This window comes from Cupressus sempervirens, chromosome 5 (genome assembly GCF_028749045.1).
Source record: "Cupressus sempervirens isolate cs-2001-9-10 chromosome 5, ASM2874904v1, whole genome shotgun sequence".
Lineage (NCBI taxonomy): Eukaryota > Viridiplantae > Streptophyta > Pinopsida > Cupressales > Cupressaceae > Cupressus > Cupressus sempervirens.
The window spans coordinates 70,300,686-70,321,062 of NC_143122.1; the positions used below are offsets into that span (position 1 = coordinate 70,300,686).

Here is a 20,377-nt window from a genome sequence, read left to right on the forward strand (position 1 = left end):
TCTCTTCTACTGCTACTTTTTTCATTTTAGGAAATTTTGGCCCTCTCTGTCAGATCTACATGCTTGGATATCCATGCATTGGGAGCCGATCATTTCGAATTTAGTTCAGATTTACCCTGTGGCAAGGGGTTTTTTTATTGTGAAATTTGCTACTACTGAAGATAGAAATGCCATACTACGTCGTGGTTTCTCTTGAGAGGAGAGATTCCCCTTGATGGCTAAACCTTGGTACAAAGATTTTGATCCGTCGACTAAATCTTTTAATAAGATTCCTCAATGGGTTAGGTTACCAAATCTTCCCCTTCACTTATGGCTGGAATTTGTCCTAGAGGCTGTGGGGGAGGCCCTCAAGGACTTCTTGTTGGTTGATACTGTGTCTTCCAATGTGTTTCGGACGATGTATGCTCACATTCTTGTGGAGATTGACATCTCCAAGGGGCTCCCTGAAAAGATTAAGTTGGCCTCTCCCAATAGCTCTTAGATGCAGCGTCTTGATGATGAGGGTATCCACTTCAGATGCAGGAAATGTCATAAGACCGACCACCTTGTTGCACGATGTTCCTCTTAAAAGTTTAGATTGAAGAAGTCACCTTCTTGGTGGATGGGGGTTTCAGATGATCACTACACGATTCAAAAAGTTTCCTCTATTGGGGATGAGTTGGTGTACTCTTCTCAAGATTCTTTGGTGGCAGATTTTGTTGTTGTCTTTGATGGTTCAAATGTTGCCCCTACGGTGGTGACCAATGCAATTGTCCCTCTTTCAGATGTTGTAACTATTGATTCGATTGTTGCCCCTCTTGCAACTCTATCTCAAGATGGTGTTGTTGTCCCTTCTATTGTTGTGGTCTAAAATTCATGTGGTGGTGGTGTTTCTTTTCCTCTCGTGAGAGTTTTGGGGGTTGGTTGTGGTGTTGCTAGGAAGGTGGAGGATGTATGGACAACAGTAAAAAGAAAAAAGGTCAAGCTCTCCAATCCATCGTTTGATGTCTTTACGTTCTCAAAAGATAAAGACCGAAATGTAAATCTTAAGACTCGGTTTTCTTAACCTACTACTCACCTGTTCTTTTTGAGGATGACCTCTTTTGTTTGGATCTCCTTACCCTTTTGGCCTGTTGTTCTTTGTAGTTTGACCTGGTTCAAGACTAATTGTCTATTTCTTTTGTAACCATGGGATTTCAAGTTCCCATTTAAATCTTGTTTTGGTGGTTGAAGTGTATTGTGTTATCTATGAGGCCACCCTAGTCACCTTGTTTTGGTTGGTGACCTGTTTCACCCTTGGGCTATTGTACTTTTGGTTCGGGCTTCATTGAAAAAATTTTGATTTGTAAAAGGTTTTAGGCATCCTTCAAAACCTGCTTTCCTTAATCAAAAATATTTGTATTTCTTTGCAAATAAGATAATTACTTAAGTTTCTTATTAAAAACTATCCTCTTGTAAACTTGTAAATTCTTTATAATTGTCTTTTGGATCATTTATCAGTACATCAAATAATTTACCAATTACTTATCAGTAATAAGCACCTGAGCTAGGGACGATCGTTGGAGATGAAGCAGACCCCAAGGAGGGAGTGGGCATTTCAAAATAATGCAATCATTTAAACAAGAAAAATGTTATGACTGAAAACGTCTATATTCCACAATAGACACATTTGAACCCAGATGACAATAGGATTACACACCTCAAAATAATGTAAGCTATATGGAAAAAAGATCTTGAGGTAGGCTAGCTTAATGGTAAATCATGTAGATCAAATTAAAATTACCTTATACCTATGATACTAATACTCAATCATTTAGGACTTATTTCACTTGGATCAATACTAATATATGGATCATTCTTTATACATGAGATGTCATGTAATAGCATATACTTGCCATGGAGTGAATATTATACATGATAAATTCTACATGAGAGCAAGCATTCAACCCTGTGCAAAGGTATCCTGCAATAAAATTCTACTAAACATGTTAAGCACCCCTTGCAATAAGCAAAATTAAAATGTGTTTTCCTTTCATCAGTGACCACCTCAACAGATTAAATATTTACCAATTTGAAATTATAATAAATGGTTATTATGGTACACACTTAATTTACAAGATGTACAAATGAATACATGCCCATATAGCTGTTAAATACTGGCGTCAAGAGTCTGATTGGTATAATAAGTCATCCTTCTTGTCTGTGTCATCTCTGTGTCGAAGAAAGTGCTTGTTGTACATCTTCCTCAAGGAATAAATGATTGAATGCTATGCAGTTTTCCAAAATCACACTGTGAGAACCTTCTGTTCCAGCCGCTCATTCCAGTTCAAACAGCGAACCAGACTCATGAACCAGTCACTTGTTTGGTCAGATTTGTTCACAGTTGGAAGAGGGTGCTCACTCATGCTAATGCGAACAGAATCCCCTTTTGAGAGTTGCTGTCGTCTCTTACCGTCAAATGATACCCATGCATTATTTCGAGCATTATCAGGAATCTGAGATGCAAAACAGAAATTGTGTTTGCAATGAGCATTAAAAATTTATTAAAAAATCAAGTGTTTTTCTTAGCAAACATTTTCCTGTCATTCTCTTACAGCTCAGTCAACATGCATTAACCAGTCTCTAAATAGGTAATATTTATGGTCAGACTGAAATCAGAACTAATCGTATCTATAGGTAATATTTATGGTCAGAATGAAATCAGAAGTAATCATATCTGATTTACTGGGGCACGAAAGAGCTGGTTAAGATGTACTCAACAAAAGTTTGGAACAAGAGATGCTCTTAGCATTATATATTTAACTAGATTAAGACAGACTTTATAAGATTGTCTCTTTCAGATAATGTCAATTAAAAACACCTTGAGAACAAATAGCTTCTCGGGCAGTTTTAAGTCATATTGGGTGTCCCGATTATAAATGGTAATGTCAATTTGCGATGATCAAAATGAGGCATGGCTAACAAGTTAACAACAGATATTCTACCTGCAAATATTGTTGTATAGGTATCCACTGAAAGTGAAACAATGTCAGAAGAAAGCTCAGGTACATTTGTGTCATTTAGTTGCAGCAAGCTGAAAAGAGTTGTGCACCCAATACAAAAGGTTGGTGTAAAACTAGTCCCAGTGTTGAAAAATATTCAACTATTAGAAACATACAATAATTGTCCTTAACACTGGCATTGAAAAAGTAATACATGCATTTAAATTTTAAAGTAAGATATAACTTTGAACTGCTTTTGCACGTTGGTTATTCAAGATCCTCAAACTAGCTACTCATGCAGAGACTGGGCCTTGTGTTCTTGCCTGGACCTGCAAAGGTCCGAATCCTAACTTCAGGCCAGTATGGATTGGATTAGATGGAACAGAAGTAATAGGTGATGATTGAATGATAAGATTTGACATTGGAACTGTGCGCCACAGCAGAAAGCTTGGAAAACCCTTCACTATAGCACCTGATGTCAGCCCTCAAACCTGCAAAAAAACGAAAAAGAAGAGCTATTTTCTGCTATCTAGAGCAGAAGCAAACTTATTTCTGAGCTTAAATTAATGGAAACTTCTTTTTAGACTTCAGTAATTGGCTGGGTAAACTTTTGTGACCAGTGATGCTGGCATGACATGCCCTCTGGCACCATGTGAGCTTAGGGAAGACTGGACCTTGTGACCTCGTGCCTACCAAAGGAAGCTCTAGCCAATCGAGTAATTAAATGACAATTTGCATATATAGGCAGTTCATGATTTAAATCCAGCTTTTCCTTAACATGCGCCGACTCCTGTGAGGGTGTCGCCATCCTTTTTCTTTCTTTTGGTTTAACTGGTACACTTATGCATGTAAATCTCAGTTTTGACCGAAGAGTGTGGTAGAGTCTTAATGTGACCACACTATCTTGTTATGTTTACAAATTGACTTTAACTTGAGCACCATGCCACTCCTCAAAAGTGCCTACAGATTTTAGAGGTCAATGGTTTCCACTTGTACTCATTTTTTCAACATACCTTGGCCAGTAACTAAGTTACTAAAGGTGACTCCAAAGCAATGTTCATTTAGTCAGCCACACAGCCAAAAAAAAAACAAATTTGAGTTACTGAAAAGCAAACTTTGTTCCAGACCAGTAATTGTGGTACCAGATCTTCAACAATCGTTCCACATTGAGATCAAAGCACCAAATATGCACTTGGACCAATCCTCACTCAACATGGTCATCCGATTGCATACCAAAGTGAAACATTTATTATGTCAATTATAAGCTACCCAACATGTGATCCTCAGCTTTGTGCCATTATGCATCTATGTAAGCATTGGAAACATTAGATCATGGAAAAGAAGATTGTGACCCACACAGATCACAAGCCATTTAAATTCTTTCTCAATCAATACAAGTTGCAATAAGAGTAGCATCATAAATGGTCTTATCTTTAGCAGTTCCACTTAACATCAAGCATAAGAAGGGAAGTACCAATATAGCTGTAGATTGTTTGAGCGGGATGGGATCCTCTACTACCTTGGGCACTTGCACATTACAGAGAGAGAGAGAGAGAGAGATAGGAATCAATTTGGGAGGCTCATCTTAACAAAGCTTGTAGGTCATATTTAAGTGGAAAAGATCCTTGGCAGTGTTGTAAGAGCTGTTTTTTTCCACATCTCAAATCAACTGTCAACAAGTGCATCATGTGCAATTGCCAACTCAATGCATAAAATGTGAGGATTGTTACACCTTTGTTGGTATAAAAGATTCCATGGAAAAAAAATCCAGATGTTTCTTCTGAAGCTACTCTACAACTAAACATGGTAATGTCAGTGTTTTTTCTGTGGTTGATGAATTCCTAAAAACAGCAATTTTGGTTCTTGCAAGAAAACCATCTCATCTCCAAAAACAACTCACCTATGTTTTGAGCATGTTCGAATCCACTTTAGATGTGATGTCCTCAATATGGAGCCAAGGTATTAATGAGGGTATAAAATCAAAATACCTAATTAAATAAGAGGCCAAAAAGATAAATTCCCAACAAATATTCTTTTAATTATTCCATGGGGCCACACCGTAAATTCTATTTTTCAGACATATGTGGGGCCACTTTAAGTTGTAAATGAATTTTCTTGGTGATTTACTCTTGGAGGGATTTGTGGTTAATGGTAAACTTAATGCTCAAGTCAAGTCACCTAAGAGTCAAGATTTATGGAATTGCTGCTTTTTGGAAGGAGAATCTTTATAAAATGGACTGAGGGCAATTAGAAGAGATGGATTATGCTATTATGTTTTATTTATGATTTCATCTCTTCAATGCTTGTTCTCTATGATTACCAAAGTTACAGGAGGGAAACCAGGAGTTTGGACATAGCCCTAGGTCTGCAATAATTTGTTGGTTCTATTCAGAAGACAGTGTATTTATCATATGGGATTCACAATTTGGGCTTGGTGAGGAAATCTCCTACGGCAAGTATTAAGGCTGCCATTACTACACATTCAGATCGAACATCAGCAACAGAAGCATATCCTTTCAAATAGAGATACTAGTTTTTGAACAATTTCTACAAAGTACTTTGGTCTATGCTAGATACAAAGTTAGGCAGATACACTGTATTTCATCCCTAGACTGATGGAAAGATGGAAGTGACTGATAAGATGATAGTGCATCTTCTGAAATTATATAATTGTCCAATCCCTTATTTGTGGAGAGGTGAAATAAAATAACCAAAAAAGGGAGGAAGAGAAACAAACTTAAGGGTGCCCACCACACCTACCAATAGCCATATTGAAGGAGGAACTTAATTGCAGAGCAACAACAAAATGTTATGGGAGGGAAGCATGCATTCAACAAGGGTACAGAGACCAAGAGTGAAGGAGGTGGCATGCCTTTAATGAGGCATGTGCAACACATGAAGAGCGGCATGGAGAGTATGGACAACCATCAAAGTATAAAAATGACTCACTTGGTGAAAATACACGAGTGGGGTAAGCATGAGAAAAAGTAGGTGATCTACATGAGGAAGCCATGTTGAGAACTAAATGAGGCGAGGATTTGAATGTGAGTGGAGTATGATCAAGGGAGTAACATTGTCAATCCCTATAAATTTGGCAAGCTTTTTAGTAAACCCTGCATCATATGATAACAATGAGGAATGTGGGTGGTTTATGATGGTGGACATTCAATGGTGAGAGAATGTGGAGGTGTTGAAAGGAAAAGGAAGAACGATCCTTGATAGATAACAGATGCCAAGGGCTACCTCGTAACAAGTTGAACCAATTTTTGTCGATGGCATGGAGCTATTGATGTTGAAATTCACCAACACAAAGGATTCAATGGGCTAAAAAAATTATTAAGACCCTATGTGACATGTTGTGACACTTGCACCTTAGTGAATCACAAGTCGTATGAGATGATTGATCGATTATAATCATCACAACTCATACTGAAAACTAAGACAAAGGATGAGATCCACGATGTAGTATGGGATGCACTAACATTCCTTATACTTGAAAGGTAAGTATTAGTGAACCACAAATTTGAAGATGCATGTAGTAGTGCGCCACATCTACTTCCTATTGCTAGATGGTCGCTATATATGGGTGTAAGAATCTGCCTCAAGCTCTGATACCATGTAAGAATTTCCCTAAGGCAATGAATGCAACACCAAGATCTAGAAGCACATGAGAGCCAAGAGATGATCAAATGAGATCTCAATAATGGATAATCAGATGAATACATCATACAAGTGCCTTGTATATTAAGGCAATCAACATGACAAGGAGTTATGCAAGAGATAAGCATAACAACTAAGCACATGTCCACTAAAGGTGGATTATCCTGCATGAACGTATGTGCAACAATGTGACGATAAGAGTACAAAGGTGTATCACACAGAGAGGTGTGCAACAACATATGCTCAAATAAAGTGCTAACTCCTATGTGTCTACATGACAACTACTATGAAAATGCATTATCCTAAGTAAATTTAAGTGTAATTAGTAACATTTAATTACACCAACAATGGGTAATGCCAAAATAATGTCTCACTTTAAAGTAGTTATAATTTTTTTCTAAAAACACATTTTTAGAAAAAATAATGATTAAAGCCCTAAGAGGTTTTATCTGAAGAGATTTAATCGAAATGACTTTGACCAAAACCCTATGGATAGAGCCCCCCAAGCCATAAATCAAAAACTCAATCAACTCTCCTCCAAACATCAAAATGTTGCTCATTTTACTTCATATTTTGGAGAATCAAATGAAGTAATTTAAATTTTCTATTTTGTAAGTATTTGACTTAATTGTTATATTGATTTTCTATTTCTAGTGAGGAAAAAAAATTCAACAAAATTCAAGGTTTTTATTTAGTACAAACAAAAGAAAAGATACGGGAAAATATCTTAACATTGTGTAGTGATACCCTTATTTTAAAAAATATATTAAGACTTAGTTTGCATATATACAAAAAGGTTATGTTAAGGAATAAACCTATATCTAGATTAATTTAAAAAATCTATAGAACAAAAAATTATAAGAAAATATCTATGTGCTGAAAAATTAATATTACCAATCTACAATGGCACCCCAAGTTTCAGGGGGGCAGAGGGGCAGCAGGGGCTGGGGGGATGAGTTTTGGAGATGATAATTTTATTTTTTTGCAAAATTTGGGGATGGCAAGGTAACGGCAAAGGGGGCTACTATTAGAATCTATACACAAATCTCAAAAATCATTATTTCACATCATCTTCAAATTTTTAATGATTTAGTTCCTACGAGTAATAGAAAGTGCAAATTATCTAGAATGTTAATCTCAAATGTCCAATCTTGTAAGACACTATTGTGAGAGCACCCATTTATGTAACTTGTGTAAAACTTGTCTCAACTACTGTGATGTTGTTACTCCTTTACCAATAATAGTGACTAGTGGTATGGACAACTTACTTGTCATCATATATGACAGTGGATCGGGAAAAAAGGATGGGACATGCCATGCAATATGGAATGCACCAACATGCCTCTTTTAGATGGGATGTCTATACAGGCTTATGTGTTGAACAAAGAGATGGAAAAGATGCTTGCAACTACCATTTGCTAGTTGGTGACAAGCACATGTGAGGTTGCTAAGTTATTCACATAGTCTATAACCATCAAGTGCTTGAGCTAGTGACTTTGGGTATATATGACATATGTCAGAGCTAGTCACCATGCATACCTACAATATGGATACAAGCCAACCATCTTGAGTATAGGCGATACATCCCTAGCTAAACACTATGTATACCTACAAAACTTATAAGAGCTAATCAACTATATGTGTGTAACACAAGCAGATGCCAGCCACATTGTATATGGATGTTGTATGCTTGAGCCAATCACTATGAGAATATGTGGTTTGGTTTGGTGCATGTTGTACACTAATATTGCCATGGAACCATCACTCAATTGGATGTGTGGACATCAATCTATTGTAATTGACCTAAATTGAAAGCATAAGATCAATGAACTGTTGTGATTGAAAAACGAGACAAGATCTTATAAAAAAGGAGGATGAAATCTCTCTATCACTAGAGTATGAACTACAAAGCCTCTAGTTCCCAAAGAGGAATACCAAGGCAATGACATTACAAATGAACCCTTGAGGTTTAGTTTAGAGTCCGAGGATAACCCTGACATTGAGAGCTTACCACAATCTAACATGGGAATTTTCGGTTGGTGCTTCTAATTTTGTTGGAATTAGTATTAGTCATAGAAAAAGTATAACTAAGGGGCCAGTTAATTACAAAAATATTTTTAAACTAGAGTTAATATAAACGTTATACGATAATAACAACCAAGATCAACTTCTATAAAATAATAACTACTAGAAGATCCAGGTATACAAAAAAGTGAGGTGCAAGGAAATATACCTTCAATTCAAACTGGGAAGAATCTGGTAGTATCACAGGCCGGAATGAAAGTGAATGAGGGCATATTGGAGTGAATAGCATGCACGGAACATTTGGGTGCACCTGAAAAAAAGGAAAACATCATGTCTGAAAACAAATAATAAACAAGTCGATAAAAACTGAAGATAGTGATGTGTCAGCATCTTTGTTAAACTGTGCCTTATCAAAGGAAAACATCATGTCTGGAAACAAATAATAAACAAGTCAATAAAAACTGAAGATAGTGATGTGTCAGCATCTTTGTTAAACTGTGCCTTATCAAATATACTAGATGCATCTCACACCCTTGAGTTTTTCACCCTTAATGTTTTCCAATGAAGTATATAGGGAAATAGAAGTATTGCCTTTCTGTGCAGATCAAAATTATGTGTTCAACTTCAATATAAGAAAGATGGGTGTAGGGAATGTATAGAAGGTGTAGCAGATGACAGTTAACTTTCATGTGATACTCTAGGAAGATCAACTGCCTAAATTAAGGTATTTGAAGTAAAAGTATGCGGCTTGAGGCTGGAGATATAGTGATGCATGAGCAAGGTTCAAGTTTTGGTAAGTATAGTAAAAAGTTAAGGACATAATAGTATGAGCAAGCATTGGAAATACAGCAAAACTGACTTGTCAAGGATGACAATGCACATCAAAATACTGCTGCAGAGTGGTTATGAAGCAAGATAATGAACATGTTTACTCAACATCTCCAAGAAATACTAATCCTGATGTCATCCTGTCTGCAGTCCATCACTGTGTAGATTATGGTAGTTTGAGGTTGAAAATGATAGGGTTAAAATCTGGTGCATGTGAACCATAGAAAAATGAAAACATCACAGATCCACTACTTCCAGCATTACATCTGCTCAAAATCTCAAACAGAATCACGAAGTAAATATTCCATGCATGCCTAACTATATGGCTAAATCAAAAGCTCAGTTCATGTTGGAATCATTTGCTGTTGCACCAAAAGCTCGAACGATCAACGCCCTATACAAACACCAGATTTAACCTGGCCCACGGGAATCAGTTAAGCCATGTCACAAGTCTCCAAGTAGGTGCTCACCACCATGTCAACAATCTCCGTCAGAACCAAGCTTTCAGCAGCACTGAAGGAAGACTCGAACCTGTGACCCAAGGCTCTAATACCAATTGTTAGACTCATTTGCTATTGCGTCAAAAGCTCGAACTATCAATGCCCAATATAAATGCCAGGTTTAATCCGGCCCATGGGAGGTGGTTAAGCCATGTCACTAGTCTCAAAGGAGGTGTTGACCACCAAGTCAACAGTTCATAATGTCAAAGTTCTTATCCAGTCATGAGATATGCTTCTTATTTAGAAACCATGTATCACAAATGATGTTGAAATACATATTAATTAAAATGCGTGTAATCATTAGTCAGCATCCTCATTGACCTGTACTAAATTGTTTTGATAAATTTAAGTAATTGAACAAAGTTGTATCTAGCTATATTTCCTAACATGAATACCTGTGGAAATAATCTCAAAATTATAATAGTTTGTTCTCTGTATATCTGAAAAATGAAAAACGATGGATGAGTTACCCCATCCTTATCAAACAGTACCAAATGTGTTTTGACTAAGAATCTTCATGCTTTTGCCTCTGAAATATCTCAACTTTACAATTTGCACTTGCTTTTAGTCTCCGGTTACTTTCCTACCTAGAATTTAGTGAACTATGTATCAAGGAAATGGAAGAGCTAATCCACGTCATTGGGACATTTCTGCAAAAGAAACATATTTGGGCATGGGTTCTTGTAACGTTCAAAGCTATAGAAAAATTGTGTTCTGACAAATGTTTAAAGAGATGACAATAAAAATAGCAATGCATAAACTGAAATTACGTTTATTAGCACCACATAGGAACAACAATGTCCATTTCAGTTATGAATGAATCATTAAACATTCAGATATTTCTGAGAAAAAGTTATATACCATTGAATGATCATGTTAAAGTATTTTATTTTACAAATGTATGAAGCTGGATATAAATGCAGGGCCTCTTCAAATCTGAAATAATATGCTGGTAAAACGATTCATATGATGATATTAATTGTGGAGACCCCAAATCATAGCATTTGGTACTGGGAACCCCAAATCATAGCAGTGAACCATCTTGAAAGTCAATATTTCATCCCACAGAACTCAGAAGGTATGGCTAGGACTGAAGTCTCCAAAAACACATCATAAACCAAGCACTTCGCTTGTACTCATTTTGCTTATAACCAGGATCTGAATAGAATATGAAATTAATATTTTGATTATACAGATTACTCCATACTAAGAAAGTACTTAAATGTCAATTATTATTTGTTCTGCAGTTCTTTTCAACAATCCTTCAATCTGCAACTCTATTCTAGATACTAAAAACCCTGAAAATATCTTTAACATAAATCTCCACAAATTCCAAACATTTAGCATACCTGTGAATCCTATATGAATCCACTTGCAAATTGGCTATGAGGGTTTCCATCCTCAAAACCTATAATGCCTACCCTGGTTGCAGCCTAGAGAAGTGTAGATTTCAGCATTGCTTCAAATATGTGTCTAGGGATGCATAGGCGGCTGTTGTTCATTTTGTTTCTAATTGATTACTCGATGTTTCTGCTTCATACTGCTCATTGCGACCAGTGTCCTTGTATTTCAAGGTGCGTGTGGACCACCAGCATGTTCAAAATGGTGCTCCTCAACAGTCAATTGTTGGTATTCTTTGCATTTGAATGTTTGTGTTATTGGTGTGTAGCCAAACATATAAATGGTTACTATTGTTAACAAAAAATGATGGCCTTGAGTATTGTCAGATTTTCAGATGAAATGGTGGTGCATCTGTGACGAAGTGTCCACTATAGGTTATATTATGTGTTTGGTGTAATAACCAGCATGACACAGTGTAATGACTCCAACCAGACAGCCTTAGGAAATGAATGAATCTCAAACAACATATGAGCTAATATGATAAAAAAATACTGAAAACCAATTGTAGAGGCCGAAAAGGATGACAGAAATGAATGGTGTTCTGCAATATATGTTACTTGTCAAACAAATATGCAATCACAGACAAAACACAAACCCTCATAAGCTGATATGGACCCTGGATAAACCCCCAAATTCCAAATCAATTTATTGTAACTACAGATCTCGATTATTATGATAATCTTTCTAATTAAATCTGATTCTGGTTGACAAATATTATGTTAATATTCTCACATTCTAGACTTTCCTCATCACATCAATCAAAAAATTTGAATATCAGCAGTAACTAATTGATGTGTGTGGATACAAGACCCTAGCCAAAAAATATAAATTAATATCTCAAATATCCATTACATATCAATGGAACACAAGTCAGGTTCAGCTATAGTGCTGATAGAGCGATGAGCACTTTAAACTACATTACTTTGTTGTAATGGAATTAAAATTGTGAAACATGTATGAATCAACTAGGTTCAAAGATAGAAAAAAAGCTTTCAGTAATAACAGTGAAATATAGAACTGAAAAACACATAGTAAACCCAATCTGGAAAAGAGACTCAGACAAACTTGTAGCTCAAATCTGGGGCCTAAAATGTTAGACATGGTTGGAGGGAACCCTAGTCTAGGTGTCCAAGACTCCAAAGTGACAAAAAGGAGCAGAAATGCAGTCAGGAAGACTTGTAGACCTGTTTCATCAAGTTCTAGCCAAAACTGTCAGGTGCAGTTGGAGGGTACCCTGGTCCATGGATTTTCACTTACCCGAAATTGTCTCAGTCTACTACACCTGTAACCTTCCCTACTGTCAGATCTGAACTTGCACAGATTGATATCTATAGGGGCTTGCCTACATCAAATCTTGTGTTAGTGACCGCACCTCGACAACAAGTATGATTGATGAAAAAGTGAGCTAATCCTTAGCAAGGAAACAGACAAATCATAAAGGAAATAATGAACTGACATACATAACATTAGGTATGGAAATGATGGTGATTCAATGCTCTTTAGACAAGTACTCCAACTATTAATAAAACAACATGGTAAAAAACATAATCAACGAGAAATCATACTCGAATGTAGGTTGTTATAGCATGCTGGTCAATATGCTGAACGCTCAAATCTGAAGTGCTTGCTTGATGGTGCTAGATCAAATGGAATGTAGCTTAGAATGTCTTAGTCCTTATGAATGATAAATGATTGCTTTATAGCATTCATGAGGTATTTCCGAATTTAGGCTGGCAACCTACAAACAAACAAGATCAGGACCAGATCATAAAAGATGGAGACCAACACGCACGTTTGAATTTGGGTCACTTTTAGAGAGACTAGGGTGTCAAGCACCCTAGTCCACTCAAAAATGGATGGGCAAAAGGGGTGGCAAAGTATCAAGATCAAAAACATAAGACTTGTTACAAGTGTGGTTGTCGTTGCACCAAAAGATCGACATGTCAATGCCTGATAGAACATCTAGACTTATAAAATCCATAGAAGGCAATTAGTCCCTTGTCACAAATCCTAACCATTTTGCTGACAATCTCTGCCTTAGCATTACTTAAGGGGATTTGAACCTATGACCAAACTCTAATACCACTTGTTACAAGTGTGGTGGTCGTTGCACCAAAAGATCAACTTGTCAATGCCTGATACAACTCCTAGACTTATAGAATCCACAGGAGGCAGTTTAGTGCAAGAGCATCTTGCATTCATGGCAATCTTGCATCAACCCAAAAAACAATTCCTTTCAATTAGCCCTTGTTTGTTCCTATCCTGTTAGTCTCAATGTTTGTTGTGGTGTTCCTTCAGTTTGGATCTTTAGTAGTTGCGCACCCCGTGGCATGTTCCTAGCATCATGTTGTGTTGGCAAGAGACACTGATACAGATGTTTTCAATGTTGTCATTGATAGCAACTCTCTCTCTTGGCCACTTGTTAATGCTTGAAGAATTCAGGTAAGTATGAGTATATCGGGTAGTAAACTGGGTAAGTTTTTGAATCGGTATGAACAGATTCTAGAGAATCTTGCATTTCACAATTACAAGATGATTATACAGGTTATGATGCATATAATCCTATGATCGCAGATTATGATGTTAAGATTTGTGAAAGATATAACGATGAGTATTGGGTTGACAGAGAACTATTTATACAGTAATAGAGATTTGCTGGATCGATAAGCGATCCTATCAGATCAATGATCCAATCATTTTGATGATTGAAATTAGTTGAGCTGACCTTATTACATCATACACACCTTCGGTTGAGGTTAGTATAATCTTTGAGTATTGAGTTATGATTGTTGTATAAATTATCTACTTTTTGGAGCCTACTTGTACAAGTCTTGAGATCGGATACAAAAGATTGATTTTGTAATTGATTTGGAAGCAATAGGGAGAGCAAAAATGATGATATATTATTGACTTTCTAAACATGTGAAGAGACAGATTATTAAGGTCAGGTTGATCAGATTGCACTTACCGGGAACTTTTCAGGAATAGGTGACTCTACTATTCAGTTCAGTTCTGGATTGTAGTGTCCACTCTGGGGTTGTAGCGATTTATATAGTAATCAATTGGGTTGTAGCCCACTCATGTTGTATTTGAGCAGTGTGCTCTAGGTTGTAAGCGTTAGTGTTTATGTATTCCCCCCTTTTGTACTAAAACCTTTAACAGGGTTTACTACTTCTGCAAAGTAGTATTTGTAAGTTCATCTCCACTGTGGTACCTTGTTGAGTTGTTTGGTCAGAAAGAAGATTGGAAATTGTGATTTAGTCCTAGCACAAGCAAAGTTTGCAAATAAAAATTCAGTGAAAAGGAGTAAAGAGAAGACACCATGTGAGATAGTTAAAGGCATGAGTCCTAAAGGAGTATCAGAGTTAACGGATATCAGTCATGAGGATAAGAGGAGTGCAGAAGCAGAGGTGTTTGCAGATCAAGTGAAGTCATTAAATGATGAAGTAAGGAAGCATCTAGAAGACATGAATTAGAAGTAAAGGGATAGAGTAGACATGAAGAGAAGACTAAGGAATTACAAGTTGGAGATGAGGCAATGCTATATTTGAAGAGAGATTTCTTGTTGGAACATATGGTAAGCTGAAGATGAGGAAGTTTGGAGCGTTTAGAATCTTGAGGAAATTTGATTTTGAAAAGCATATGAAGTGGAGTTGTCAAATGAGATGGACATATTATCTATATTCAATGTTGCAAATCTATGAGTATAATGAGGCAGATAGTGTAATGAGGCAGATTTCAGTGAGGACAATGGATTGGATGTTGAGCAGCAGTATCTTAAGAAGTAACTGGATGAGATTGATGAAATTTTGGATAACAAAATTTGTAGAAGCATTACAAGTAACCAACACGATGAATATCTTGTGAAATGGAAAGATAGGCCAGTTAAAGATTCTCCATGGATTTCTCCAGCTAAGGTAGATCATCTTGGTTCTCATTTAGCCACATCCAAGTGAGAGGCTCACTTTTCAATAACCCTGGGTGTCTAATACAGGAGCATCTTGGGTTCATGGCAAACTTGCATCAACCAAAAAAAAATTTCCTTTTCGCCAGTTCTTGTCTATTCTTATTTTGCCAGTCTTAGTGCTCATTGTGGCATTCCTTTAATTTGGATCTTTATCTGTTGTGCACCTTGTGGCATGTTCCTGGCATCATGTTGAACCTTCACTGGGTTCACACCTCAATCTGTTACTTCACGATTGAGATCTAGTGGATTCTTGGTGGGACCTATCTGTTCTACACATTCCAAGACCAGTTTGAGTTTCCTGATCTTGTAAAGCAATTTCCCGATTAGCCAAGCTTCATGGCTCATTTCTCGATGTCGTTATACCTGTAACTGACATCTCTCTTGGATTGCACTTCATTTCACATCTTGTGGAGGGAGTTCCTTATGATTTAGGTCCTAACCTATGATTTGTAATATGTTTTCTTCACCTTGGAGAATGTAATCTTTCTATGCTAACTAGATGCTTGCAAAGCTGTATAAATTAATGCAAGTATTCCATAGATAGGTAGCTCTCAGAAGATTAGCTTTCAGAAGCTTGAATTTAGGAAAATTGTAAGGATTTCATTGTATAAGTAGGCATGTATGCCTATAACATCAGCCTACATATTGTTGGCCAGTTGTAATTGAATTTCTGATAATGTGAAGGGCTGATCTTGCTTTCTCTCAATTATTTCTTGTTGTTTCTGCCATGTGACTCCTCCTGCACAGCTTGGACAGATCTCTTTGAGGTCTCTCTGACTGTGACTTCAAAAGTCCCATGTCACTAATCCCAAGGAGAGTGCTAAACATTTTGCCAATAGGAACTAGTCATGAATTCAACACATGACAACAATTAAGTTGCAGGTTTAACAGTTAAAATCTACATTATAGAGTGGGATAGGGTCCAAATAGGCTAAAATTGATCTAGGAGGAACCACAACTCATGGTTGACCCCACCTCAAGGATCAAACTAATACCTAAAAGGAAGCAATTAAACGTGGTCTAAGGTAAGGTAATCTCCAACTCATAACATCGTGATCTACATCCAAAGCTACACTCTATTGAAGATTGTAGCTGCGATAGAGATGATCATCTTTATCTCTAGAAATATGGGCATTATTATCGTTATGGTCACCTTCAGCTGAAGAGGACATTTATGAGTAATAATTGTAATATTAAATATAAAGACGTGTCATACGACATGCATTGAGGCATGGAATTACAAAGAGTCATGTATGTGAAAATGAAGTCATATTTTGGGAAATTCAAGAAACCTTTGGTTGTAATGTAAGAGTCTCTCTATTTGTTATAAATATCGCATCAAGCAAAAAGCTTTGGACACTTGAACATTTTATGATCAATAATGTGAAATTTTGTTGCGTGGCTGGGTCTTTCCCTTTAATTCTGGAAGGATTTTCCCAGGGCAAACTCTTGTATCTATTTTGGTTATTCCTTATTACTATTTATCTTAATTTCTAGGCAAATATTCAACATAGTATCAGAGCCTAGTTGAATAACAGAAAAAAAGAAAGTCTCTGGTTCTTTACTTGTATCTGTTTAGACATATTTGAATATCGATGGGAATGATTGTTGTTTGTTGGCTTGGACAATGGTTATTGTCGATAGAAGTCATGAGTTGTTGGGTTTGTATGCTTCTCGAAGCATGTGTAAGTGGAGTCGGGTTTTGTTTTCATTATATCTGATATTAAAAGGTGACAATGTTATTATTGTTGCTTGGGGTCAATGAACATCCCTTGGTGTTGTCTTTGGAAGAATCTATAGTTTTTCAATTCAACTGCTAGACATCTTTGCTAATATCACGCTACCATAACTCTTCATGTGCATTGTTGAGGACATAGCGCATTATAGTCAAGTTTTGTGTCCCACCCACTTCTTTGTAACAGTGTGCATTTCTCAAAAGCATACAAAAAGAAACTCTCTAAACCTAGGTGAATGTTGGAGCATTTATCAGCTGCAAAGTTCAATCTTTTCTATACCAAAACTTATGTAAAGGCCTAGTGTGCTGTTGGCATCATTATCCATCTGCCATGTTACCTTCCAGCTCGTACTTACGTATATGCTTAGTTAGAAGATATGATGCTCTTGTAGACGGCATACGAGACCACAATAAATATAAAGAGGCTCTCTTGCAAGAGTTAAGGTTTATGTGAAGAGTCCCCTTCTTCGGTTTCTTCACTCTTCATCTATGATGGTTGCGATTATCTACTTGGCACTCACCTTAGTGGACCTTTTTTTTTAAACGCTTCATCAATCTTTTCACAATTGGCAGATTTTTCCAATGCCGCTCAGATTGAATCTTTGGAAACACTAACACAAAGCATGTATATCAAGTAGATGGAGATGACCGAGTTCGAGTCTTGAGAAGAAGATATTGGAGGAGATAGATAACTAAGATTTCAGAGATTCATGATGGGGCAAATGGTGGGGGACATACTGTTGCCTCCTTAGGGGAATCTTTTTTTAGTTGCTACAGTTTTTATTATTATTCTCTTCGCCCTCTCTTGCCTTATTAGTTTGAGTCATCCGACGACCAAAAATGTAGGAAGAATATTTAAGAAACTCGTCTCTGCATCATCGTGAGGAGTCATGCTTTGGGAAATTGAAGGGACCTTCGATGGTAATGTGAGGAGTCTCTCTATTTGTTATATATATCACATCAAGCGAAAAGCATTGTACACTTGAACATTTTATTATCAATAAAGTGAGTTTTTTGTTGTGTGGCTAGGGTTTTCCCTTCAAGTGGAAGGGTTTTCCCAAGATAATTTTGTGTCTCTTGTATCTATTTTGCTCTCTCTTATTGCTATTTATCTTTATTTTCTAGGAAAAACTTAACTTGGTATCAAAGCCTAGCTTTGATAATATCAATTAAGGTAGTCTCTTTTCTCTAGCACATGTATCTATTCCAAAATGTTTTATACTCTCTATTATGTTGAAATCCTGTGTAGTAACACAATACATTTGTTCTCTTCAAGGCTATCATATTTTATTGTATTCTTGTTGTCATCTATGACACTCCATTTGCAAGCTGCTACAAAAGATTTTATATTCATTATATGCATCGTAGTAGAACAAATTATGCCAAACATTAAAGCAAAGGCCATTTAAACAAAGACATTAAAAGTTAAGACTAGAATGACTCTAGATAACTTCAAGTCTTTCTCTGTTGAATATTTGTGGGCATGCATCAAGCTTTGGCCCAAACATACTCAAAGGAAATCCCTCAAAACAATATAAATCATTTGAGCTAAATTAATAAAATATTGGAGGAGCAAATGAAACATGGGATCAACAGATAAAAGCAACAATAACAGTATATTGATGGCATTGATAGTTCCTTGTTTAGTGGGTGCACTTCTAGTGTCTATAGCATTGTTGGGAGTGTTTTTGGCACCTGAAGCTTTTATTCCCTTTAAAAAGCGAATGAAAAGAAAGAAGCCCGTGAGGGTGTACATGGATGGTTACTTCGACTTGATGCATTACAGCCACTACAATGGACTCAGATAGGCTCATGCTCTTGATGATAGGCTCGGTGTGGGCATTGTAAGCAATGGGGAAATCATAAGCCAACAAAGGGCCTCCAATCATGTCATTGAGTAAAAGGTAGGCGAAGGAGTAGATAAATTGCCTAGCATCTGGATGAAGCTTTCTCCACAACTCGGGAATTCTGTCAAGATCGAAAGCATTAATCGAAAACATAGAACCTTTGTGATGTCAAGGTAATTCCATTGATTTCCTGCCAGGAAAGTGCCATCACTATGAACAAATACGTTTTCATTCAAACAAATATAGCTCGTTTCATGCAATTTCATTATTTCTATTTTTTATCGTGGGTTGCATATGTCTGGCTTAAACGTTCGAGTTCTTTGCAATTCGAATAGATACGTGAGTGCTCTACAACAATGAGAGATCTTGAAATCCATGCGTGATGTTCTAGGTGCGGAGACAATAGGGATAGAAATCATTCGAGCTCTTCATCTTGTAGAATAGGGATCTAAATTTGAAATTGAGCCTATCATCAATGCCTTCACTGTCACCACCACATTTGAGGGGATTGTCAATTTTCTCAGTGAGCTACCTAGCTGCTTGGTGATCGGTAGTTTTATTTTTCAATATTATTCATATACGTCAATTTCTTCGAAGGCTAGGAATTCATCTTCCTAATTGTCGCGAAAGTCTCTTAACTCCTGTCAGTTGAGTTGTTCGGCTCTATTGACATTTTATTGCAAAAATTGTGTGCATGTTGGTGATGGGCATCAATTCTTTGTGACAAGTAGGCATACCGATTTGAAATTAACATGCAATGAGACCATTTTGACGAGAAATCTTCAAACGTTATCTGTAAGTTCCAGATATAACAATTGTGCATAGGATTGATGTCAAGATTCATTGATGTTGGAGAAAAGAGCGGAAGCAATAGCTTTGGACACTTAGAGATGAGTAGACAACATTAAAGAAGGGGTTGTGCCTTCGCAGAGATTGATCATCAGGGCAACATCGATTGCAAGAATTAACAATTGCGCTTGTTGACCACACAAACATTTGGGATAATGTAGTGGGGTCACTTAGTTCTTCAAATGTAAATGTTCCTCTTTTGCTCAAACACATTTAAAACTTAGGACATGGTGTTGGGCATTATACCCTGGACCGAATGAGGACTTCATGAACGATATTCTTGTTGCATTCAAAATGCCAAAGAATGTGCTCGAAATTGGTCGAAGGCATGGCATAAATGACCATTGTTTAATTATGTTGTGATGTCTCATTTTACACTTCGAGGTGTTCTTGTTGTGGTCAATCAATATGGTATTGCAATTGTAAAAGGGTAATTCGGTTCAATAACATATGTTGCAAGATTATAGGATATTGTTCAACTACTTTATGGTTCAGCCATGAAGCTCCCACTAAAGTGAAGGAAGCATTAGATGATGGATTTAACCACATGAATTTTGGAGGTGTTTCCTAGGAAATTGGACTATGGTTTGACACCGACATAGAGA

At 36.8% G+C, this 20,377-nt stretch overlaps 1 protein-coding gene across 2 annotated transcripts in view; it reads right to left on the reverse strand.

The window, feature by feature from the left end:
- Positions 1-1,815: 1,815 nt before the first annotated feature.
- NADK2 (NAD kinase 2) overlaps positions 1,816-20,377 on the reverse strand; it is a 38,904-nt gene continuing 20,342 nt past the window's right edge. For both annotated transcript variants that reach the window (XR_016364391.1, XM_089828651.1), the window contains exons 7-8: positions 8,854-8,955; positions 1,816-2,474 (exon numbers count right to left, since the gene is read on the reverse strand). Coding sequence is in view for 1 of the 2 variants with exons in the window: in XM_089828651.1 (XP_089684777.1) it covers positions 2,265-2,474; positions 8,854-8,955 (312 nt within the window). In the remaining variant the exon portion in view is untranslated. The remainder of the gene's footprint in view (positions 2,475-8,853; positions 8,956-20,377) is intronic.